At 41.7% G+C, this 10319-nt stretch overlaps 1 protein-coding gene across 2 annotated transcripts in view; it reads right to left on the bottom strand.

Moving 5' to 3' along the window:
- LOC106530583 (netrin receptor UNC5D) overlaps positions 1 to 10319 on the bottom strand; it is a gene marked incomplete at its 5' end in the record, with an annotated part of 100116 nt that overhangs the window by 11655 nt on the left and 78142 nt on the right. For both annotated transcript variants that reach the window (XM_014026230.1, XM_014026231.1), the window contains 1 exon segment: positions 3884 to 4033. In XM_014026230.1, coding sequence (XP_013881684.1) covers positions 3884 to 4033 — 150 coding nt within the window.

Raw genomic sequence — 10319 nt, 5'->3', positions numbered from 1 at the left:
TTACACAACAATGTTTTTTAAAGGTTTTTAAGAAAAAATACATATTTTTATTAAAATTTATCAAAAAATGCTTTGGTTAAAAATATTTAAGTTTATTTTTTATCATGATAAAAAACAAAACAAAACCATAAGCAGGTCAGATGATCTGTGCTGTTGTCTGTCCACAGACTGACAGGCAGCTTTCTGAACTGTAAGTTYCTTGTGTGAATCTCTTTTACAGACAGTTGCTTCACGGTGTGTTTCCCTTCAGGAAAAAAAGAGTTTGGCAATTTTCTCTCTGAGAATCATCTTTCACTTTCCTCACCTATTTTCCAGTTATTATTTGCTGAATATTTTGACATAGTTTCCATCACATTCTGCATAAATAAAATCAAATGTCTTTCACGTGTTTAGATATTTATTTTTAACATGCAGAAGACGCTGCTGCGCGTTTGATTGGCAGCCGCTGCATCTTTGCCTTGTTATGCCCTTTTCTCTTCTCTCCTCCTCCTGCATTGAAGGCAGAGAGAGAAATAAGGAGGCATTTTCTAATGGTTGTAAACTGCAGCCAAACAGTTTGCCTGGAGCTGCAGGTAAATTACCTGCTGGTTATAACTGTCCTCTGTTGTGTGGATGAGAGAAGAGAGAGGAGCTGYTTCAGCAGCTCTCCTCCTGTCMGAGCGCGCAGYGCRTTMACCGAGGGACAGCACACAGGAGCTGCGGGCGCGCACGGCACTTGTGTGTGGTGAAGGCAGGGTGTGAGGGCAACATTATTATTAATAATATTAATACTGTTGCCATTATAGTTGTACACTTAATAAGAAGTGCAACCAAGGGCGACAGATGGAGCATTAAAAAAAGGCGGGTTCAACAGGGGCATTTGATGGTCTGGAGGGAAAAGGGCAGGTGCTCAAGCACCACCTGACGTCTATCTGTGCACGTCCTTGCCAGGAGTATACAGAAACTGTTWACGCCTACATCACCAAGTGCATTGATGATGTAACTATCCTCAAAACCATCACTGTTCGGGTTAATCAGAAGCCTTGGCTGACAGGAGAGGTCCACAGGCTCCTGAAGACTAGAAATGATGCCTTCAAAGTTGGAGACTGGTCAGGTTTGAAGACAGYATGGGCCAATCTGTCCTGTGGCATCAAAAAAGCTAAGAGRCAATACTCTAAGAAGATATCCCAGCGCTTCAGTGACAGCAGAGACACCTGTGGCAGGGAATTCAGTCCATAACAGGCTACAAACCTCCCCCCGCAGATGTGTGACAGCTCCATCTCTCTGCTGAATGGCCTGAACGGATTCTTCGCTAGGTTCGAGCCACTCAACAACACATCCCCCCAGAAATCCATCCCTCCTCCTGGTGACCAGGTGCTGAYGCTGTCCCCGGCCAGCGTGAGGAGAACATTCAACCAGCTCAATGCTCGGAAAGCTCYGGGTCCTGATAACATTCCTGGTCGTGTGCTTAAGGACTGTGCCTKGGAACTCGCAGAGGTTTWTACAGACATTTTTAACATCTCTCTGAGCCAGGCTGTGGTTCCCACATGCTTCAAAACCATCAACATAATCCCAGTCCCAAAGAAGGCGTCACCATCGTGTTTTAACGACTACCGCCCGGTCGCACTCACCTCCATCCTCATGAAGTGCTTTGAAYGGCTGGTCATGCATCACATCAGGTCATCCCTCCCCCCCTTCCCTGGACCCCTACCAGTTTGTATATCRATCAAATCGCTCGACTGAGGATGCCATCTCCTCTGCTCTCCACTCGGCCCTTACACATCTGGACAAGAACAACACTTACGTCAGAATGCTGTTTATTGACTTCAGMTCAGCATTCAACACAATCAWTCCTCAACAACTCATTCACAAACTGGACAGTCTGGGGCTGAGCACATCACTGTGCAACTGGCTACTAGACTTTCTCACTGGAAGACCACAGGCAGTGCGGGCTGGCAACAACACATCCAACACCRCCATACTGAACACAGGAGCACCCCAAGGATGTGTGCTAAGTCCCCTCCTGTTCACTTTGCTAACCCATGACTGCACACCAGTACACTCCTTCAACATCTTCATCAAGTTTGCGGATGACACGACGGTGGTGAGTCTCATCAGCAACAACAAGGAGTCACACTACAGGAGCGAAGTTAGTCGTCTGGCCTCATGGTGCAAACAAAACAACCTCTCTCTGAATGCTGAGAAGACCAAGGAGATTGTGGTGGACTACAGGAGATCCTGCGGACAGCACAGTCCTCTGTCCATCAATGGCACTGCTGTGGAGCGGGTGAGCAGTACGAAATTCCTGGGTGTGCACGTCACAGAGGATCTCTCCTGGTCCACCAACTCAGCAGCACTGTCCAGGAAGGCAAATCAGCGACTCTATTTTCTCCGCAAACTAAGAAGAGCTGGTGCCCCCACCCCAATCTTAAACACCTTCTACAGAGGGGCCATCGGAGCATCCTGACCAGTTGTTCCACCGTGTGGTATGGGGCCTGCACAGTAGCCTGCCGCAGGACCCTCCAGCGCATTGTAAGAGCAGCTGAGAAKATTGTTGACACCACCTCTCCCCTCCCTTCAGAACTTGTACAGCACCCGCCTAACACAGAAAGCCCTCTGCCTGGCGAGAGAGGCTACCCACCCACTGCACAGCTTCTTCAGCCTGCTGCCATCAGGGAGGAGACTGCAGAGTCTCCAGGCCAGGACCAGTAGACTGAGGGACAGCTCCATCCACCAGGCTATAAGAATGCTCAACTCACTCCCTGCTTCCCCACCCCTCCTCATCCTGCCYGCAGCACACTGTACTCRAGCACACTAACCCTCCTCTGTTTGATACAGTACTGGACATTTTGCAAGTGCGTGACATTTGCACATAAAGTACTACCGTCATACCCTCCACCACCCCCTCCCCTCTCCGTCATCTGTGAGAATTGTATGCATACATCACTTTTTCACTCAATATGCATCCTTACTTTACTTTTATCAGCATTAAGCTCCAATTCTACTATAGTTGCAAATTCAATTTTTTTTTCGTATAAAGATCTCTATTTTTACASTACTGAGTACCCATCCATTTCATGTTTTCATCCTTCATCCTTCATTCATCCCTATCTGTGTCCATGTTGTGTCACTTTTTTGTTTATTTACAACGTTATTGGATTGTGCAATTTCAGCTGATTACTTGTTTATCGTTGTAACTGGGAAGGAGAGTTTGCAATTTCAATTCTGTGTATGTTTTGCACATAAGCATTGACAATTAAACTACCTGAATCTTGAATTTCAGTTTATTTAGCTCAGCAACGGTGGCCTGTGAAGTCCAAAAAGGCTCTTGTTTTATACAGTTGGTTTGGTTAGAGTCCGGTCTGTATTCACACCAGAAGCAAACTGAAGTGAACAGCACCAGAGTTCATTTGGAAACAACCGAGACCACCTCAAAAAGCAGGTCTCGGTCCGGTTGTTTGATCCGCACCAGAGTTCGCATGAGTGTATTCACACCTGCAGAAAAGGTCCGGAGCAACGCTGGAAACAAACTCTGGTTCATTTAAAGCAGAGCAAATTATCAGGTGTGAATACGACCTCAGAAGCAGCAGGTATGAAACAGTTCTGTTGTCAGGTGCTGATGGCATCATAGACGACAGGTCGTCCCTCATTTAATGAGACACCTCCACTTGAGTAGGAAGCTCCTCCCTCTTTCTTATTTTATTTTGATTTCTGTTGTTCACCTGCTGCACTGTTAGTTAATGTGTTATTGCTCTTTATAGCTCAGCAGAGGTAAATGTTCAAAGAAAGGGAGTGTTGTGAGACCTCAGTGGGAAGGTGTTTTTGTGCTTTAGAGTTTAGAAAAACGACTGTCTGACTGCCGGCAGGACAAACCAGCAGGACCAGGTAAGGTGGTCGTGGTTACCTGACATGTGGTAAAGGGTTTGATGCTCCACAGGAACTGGGGGACATCCTGGATGGACACCTGGAGGCTGAAGGTATTKGCTCGGAAAGGCAACATCTTTGGCTCTTCGAGGAGCTGACCCCCTCTGGTCCTCTCTGCAGCCACCACTCCCTGAGGGGGACAAAGATTTAAATATCAGAGTTTGCTTTAGGTTTTGTTACTTTGACCCAAATGTTGTTTTGGAGTTTTGGTTGTAAGCTTCAGCTTGTATTAGATGTAAAAACACTAAACTGCAAATACAAAGAGTTTTAGTTCATGGTTTGTAAAAACTGTTGAAGTTCTAACCACTGGTGTGTTGGTTAGTTTGGATCAGCTGCAGCAGCCATGTTTCATTTTACTGACTGTGAGAGAGAGTCAGCTGTAGATGAACACAGGSACATGAAAGCACAAACAGAAAGGACAAAATCGTTCTTGTCTTCCTCCAGCAGCAGGTGATGAACAGAACGGAGGACAGAAGAGGAAACAGAAAGGAGAAAACGAGAGAAATTAAATTAAAATGAATGTAAAGTGGAATAAGGAGAAAACAGCAAAGGCAGAAAATTACGAGTAAGGATGAAAGAGTGAGGAGTGAGAAAAAAGAAAATTAAAGGTGTATAAACGCACATACCATCACCACCATCAAAATCATGACTGAAATTCAAAATGTCCGACTTCCTGTTTGATTTAACAGTACTCAAGATTTTCCTGCAGTGTTTGGTGAGCTTGAACACTGCTCACAATGTTTGTGTTTGTTTGTTTGTTGTAACAAGTTATTCCTGAGCATTTTGGTGCAGGTTGGATGAAATCTGTAAAATTACCAAACCCAAACGTTGACCCGTTTTCAGGAACTCATTTTATACAAAAGGTAATGTCTACTTATTATTTGTTATCTGACACAATTTAAAGTTTTCTGTCTGAGATGAACTTTCATGACTTCCTCTTCTCAGTGGGCGGGGCTAAGGGATGGGTGGCATCTGAACATGAGGTCATGTCATGACTTCAACATGTTTTATGTGTCTGTTAGAGTAATTCCAGTTTGAGGTCCGGCCAGGCACATCGATAAAACTTAACCTGCTGATCTGTGACCTGCAGCAACTTCACCTCAGGGGGGAGTGTGTGGAGAGGGTGCCAGCTTTAGGTTTCTGGCCGTGCAACTGAATGAAGATCTCCATTGGAGCTCAAACACCATATCCGTAGTGAGGAAGGATCAGCAACATCTCCATCTTTTTAGGGTCCTTAGGAGGATTAAACGAAGGAAGGAGCTGCTGATCACCATTTATCGTTGCTCTGTTGAGAGCATGCTCTCTTGCTGTATCTCTGTGTGGTTTTTAAACAGCACCATGGCGCACAAGAAGGCTTTATAAAAGGTTTTCATCATTGCCCAGAAAATCATTGGCGACACACTCCCATCCCTGGAAAACCTCTACAAAACCTGCTGTCTCGAGAGGGCACACGACATCCTAAAAGACAAAACACACCCWGGACACCGGGTGTTTGAACTGCTGCCCACTGGCAGGAGATTCAGGGTGTTGAAATCACAGACAGACTCAGGAACAGTTTTTACAGCAGGGCAATAACCCTAATGAATGCACACAGACCCTAAATCAGGGCTATTCAACAGACTGACCAAAGTTCAGCTCGCCAATTGGTTCATTCATCTCTTAAGCTCAAATCCCTTGTTTTCTACTTTAATTACTCAAAGTTCTTTTAGTTAGACATAAACATGTTTGGCATTTACAGAAATGTCAGAATCTTGGTTAGAAGCTGGTAAAAAACATTTCTATGCACACTCAAGACAGTTTAAACTACATGCAGTTGAAGATAGGACTATGAAAGTGAAAATAAAATTGGTTTAAAACTTTGCCAAGTCAGAGATGTCAAAATAATATTTGTGTCAAATAGGAGGCAGAACGTATTATTTTTGTTTTTGATATTGTTTAATTACCGACCATGTCTGAAGCAGGTTGTTACAATTCGAATATGCAGTGGTGGGCACCAGTCCACTAAAGTGCACATACGCTAATTGCAGACCTAAACATTTTGTTTATGCTTTAGCGGTCTTACTAATTTTTATAATCCATAAGAGAATTTACGCTTTTTAAATTTAAATTGCAGTTCCACTAATAACTAATTATCTACCATTCATCATTATTTTGAACAGCAGAAGGAATTGCTGTCAGGACTCAACACATGTGATCCATTCAACACCTGCCCTCCCGGTTAAATATTATTTTTGGGAAGGTATACGTCATTCCTGACTGTCGCTTTGGGTGACGGCTCAGTCGGTTCTCATTTTAGTAGGTCAGCTTTGCAAAGTATTTCTGCTGGCAGCAATCTAAATTACTCATATGGCTTCTGTTAATTTAAAATAAACGCAGTGCAAAAGACAATATTCAGTAGCCAGCAGGGATCCACATTTTACAGACATTTCCCCCAATGCTTTGTGTCTGCTTATGCTTACGCTAATGTAGCAGGAAGGCRACGTTAGAACTCCCCTTGCCAGCAAAAACACAGTAAACATTTATAATCCATACTAAAATTTTGTATGTATTGATTTGTTTTACTTTACAATCGGAGCTCCCTTTTTTAAAAAAAATAAAGTTTAAACGCTGGAGCTCAATACTTGACGTAATTGGTCGAAGCAACGGTTTATAGACTTATGCTGATGAAGACTGACACCTAGTGTTCAACTGGAGCAGCTGCAACTACATGGAAAACGTTCTGATGCATAAAATCAAAAAGAAAAGACAAGTAAGTCCTCTGGATGGGTTCTTCTTTAGTGAAAAATGTTTCGTCTCTCCTCCAAGAGACTTCTTCAGTCTGATGAGTTTCAGGTGAACTGGAATCCAATGGAAACATGGAAAACTAAAATCCAAGCTCTTATTTTGAAAGGAAAATACTAGTTTCCTGTTCTCCGTGCTTTCATTTCCCGTCACAAATGTACCCAGCATGTATCGCTTCAGTTTTCCAATAAACAGTGTTTTAAAATTACTTTATTGGTGCTTCTTTAATGAAAAATCTACAACAAACAAAAGAAAAAAGACAAAGAATCAGCCGAAATAGCAATCCTCAGCAACTTTTTTAAGATTCAGCCGAGCCAGCCTCAACAAGTTTTTAATTTTNAATCAGACCCCCAGCATTCGGCAGCTGTAAAACGAGCTGTACCAGGGTTCAAACACCACTAGTGGGCAGCATTGAATTTTAGACAGCTAGAAAGTGTAAAATTGAACCCGCGTTTCAGAATTAGCTTCCGCTAATATTTCTATGCAATAAGTGGTTTTGAAGTTGCGGACCTAAACTTTTTCATAAGCGCTTTAGAAATTGCGGAGCTAATTTTTAAATCAGCGCTGCCCACCACTGCGAATATGCAAATCTAAAAACTCTTTGATCCTAAACAGACGATTGACAAAGTTTAGACGTACACTGAAAAAAAAGTCTGAAAGAATTTGAGAATCACAAGAAAAAAAACTTTAAATTTACTTATTGTGAAAAATAAACTCTGTGCTGAATGACTTTGCCAAAATTTAGAAGAACAAATGTTTAATACACCAGAAGCCAAAATCTGAAAAATCCTAACTAAAAGCCAAAATTATCTAAACAAAAAGCTAAATTTAGCAAAACAGCTGCAAAAGCTAAAATCAAGAAAACCATAGCTAGATGCTAAGGTAAGAAAAATGTTATCTAAAGGCTTATTTAGTAAAATCTTATGTAAAATCTAGTTTAAGCTAACTAAAAGCTTAAGTTTGTGAATTCTTAAAAACAGAAAAACAACTGGAAAAACAATAAGAAAAAAATCAAACAGCTGAAGGAGATTTCAGAGAACATGACTTAAAGGAACTGATAAATCTCAATGTAAATAAAATTAAAATAATTTCTATTTTCTACAGTCGTTCATAATAAAAATAAAGGCACACAATTTAATATTTTGATGTCAGAATGGCTGATCTGGTTATTACCATGTGAATGCTGAGTCAGCATATAAAAACATTTTTTAGGCAACATGCTTTCTTCTGAAGGCACACCTTGGTTTCCTATCAGCACCTATAACACCTGTTGCTAATCCTCTCTCCTGTCACAGCCACTAAAATTAACTCATGAAACATTAAGAGCAGAGCTGCCATGAAGTGACACCCAGTCTCTGCTGAACAAACCCTGAAAGCTAACACTCTCTCTCATTAGCATCCCCTTCCTGGTGCTGACATGACAGAGCGAAGCACCCAGATAATCCTGGGGGGAGGCGAGGGGGAGGAGAGGGAGGGTGTGGTGGACTCCGTCTCCTGAATTAAATCTCAGATGATGAAAGAGCTCTTAGATTGTGTCTTGATGTTTTCCTCATTGCTCCGTGTCGTTTTAGCATCTTGTCTGTTCAGAACTGAGCCATGACCAACTCATCATCATCATCATCATCATCATCATCATCATCATCATCATCATCATCATCATCATCATCATCATCATCATCCACCAAATGCAAAGAGGGCAATGAAGTTTTGGCCTCTGTCATTGTGTACATGTGTGTTCATTGTGTGACATTTATGATTGAATCAAATCAACAGCTCATTACATCGAACAACACAGTGTTTGATGTAAACACCTTTACATCACAACACAAGTTTTAGATTTGTCCCTGCTTCAACACAGCTGATTCAAATAGATGATTTAACTTCTCAATTTGCCATAAAGGTCTGCAGAGGCCCGCTAATTAAGCACTCCTTAGGTTCAGCTGTGTTGAACCAGGGCAGCACCTAAAACATGCAGGACAACGGCCCTCGAGGACTGACTTTGGACACCACTGCTTTAGGGCTTTTGCAAATTTTAGAATTTTTTAGTGGATTAGCACTTGCCAAATTTATAGGCTAAATTTAGAAGCACTAACTGAGGTCAATACATGTTATTGATYAACATTAATGKTGACAGCTGAGGGTGAAAACTGTCACACATTTTGTTCATATGTGTGTCACCCAAATACAGCTGTGGAATGTCAATAAGTTAAGAGATCAACAAACAACATGTGACTCATGTTGTTTGTTGAACAACGTTCATGGGTTGACTGGGTTATTTCAGTGCTGTTGCACATTATTACAAATAACTTCATTTCTGGACATTTATGGTTTGATTTCTTTGTGTGTATGGATCACTTGGGTTGTTACCAACATCTGGTGAAAATTTCATGTCATTAGCACCTCTTGCAATATATTTACTGAGAAAAATGTTGATGTGTTCAATACTTATTTTACCTGCTGCATGAAACGTAGAATTGGTGTTGATTTTTGCCCCTTAAATGTGACTCAATACAGAGGCCACATTTATGTACGAGTGTKAGAAAACCTTCTCTGTAGTCTGCCTGTTTAATTCATGTCAGGAATGGTTTGCTGGTGCCACTGGAAATTTGCAGACAAATACGGCTCACAAATCAGTTTAGTGAGATGGGTCTCCAGAGATGTGACGTCATCTAATCTGAAGCTGTTAGAATGCTGTTTGTGAAGATAKCTGTCAGCTGCTCCTGATTTCCTGTTTGATACACTGAACTCTCTGCAGACAATATTCAGCATCTGATATAAAACTGTCAGCTTTGCTTGGAGACTTCAAGTTCAAAGTTGTTTGTTCGAGGATAAAGACTGGAAATATACGACTCACAGCAGATAATAAGCTTTTATTAGTAAGTCTATAAACCATCTAAATGCTGGTTATTTGACACTCTGGGGTCCAGGGTGAAACTGAAAAAAAAAAATAAAGGACTGCTTTTGATTTTACATTCATATTTCACTCAAACTTTTTTTAAGGTCCAGTGTTTGGTGTCACAACCTCCCATGTGTGTTTCCAGTTATTGTGAGTTTTGATCTGCTGTATTAACACATTGGACCTAAACACACACAAAACATAAAATGTCCTGATGCATCTTAATAACCCAAGTAGAAAAGAAATGTTGAGTAGGTTCTCTGGACAAGTTTTTCTTTGAACTCATCCAGAGATGTACAAAAAAGATGCAAATATGTCAGCCTCTTATGACGTTTATCTGTATAATGAGCCTCAAAAATCCGTAATAAACACACGTGTGGGGGTGGGGGGGGGGTGCTCAGCAGATGACAGTGCCTGGCTGCAGCACAGCAGGAGAAAATGATTGTAAGATTGTTATTTGGTGCTATTTATTGAAAAAAAATTTAAAACATGAAGAAAACTGTGAGATTGCTCTATACCTCTGTATACGTGCAAAATGATGGAAAATCTGTGTAAATTACGGACAATCCACACAGCTTGACATGTATGAAGACTAATTCCCATCAACCGGCTTGGAGTGGATCAACCAGGCTCTGCAAAGTGTAACTACACTCACCGGCCACTTTATTAGGTACACCTGTCCAACTGCTCGTTAACACTTAATTTCTAATCAGCCAATCACATGGCGGCAACTCAGTGC

The sequence above is a fragment of the Austrofundulus limnaeus genome, unplaced genomic scaffold (genome assembly GCF_001266775.1).
Source record: "Austrofundulus limnaeus strain Quisiro unplaced genomic scaffold, Austrofundulus_limnaeus-1.0 Scaffold535, whole genome shotgun sequence".
In the NCBI taxonomy this organism is placed as follows: domain Eukaryota; kingdom Metazoa; phylum Chordata; class Actinopteri; order Cyprinodontiformes; family Rivulidae; genus Austrofundulus; species Austrofundulus limnaeus.
This window is presented reverse-complemented; position numbering and strand designations above follow the sequence as displayed.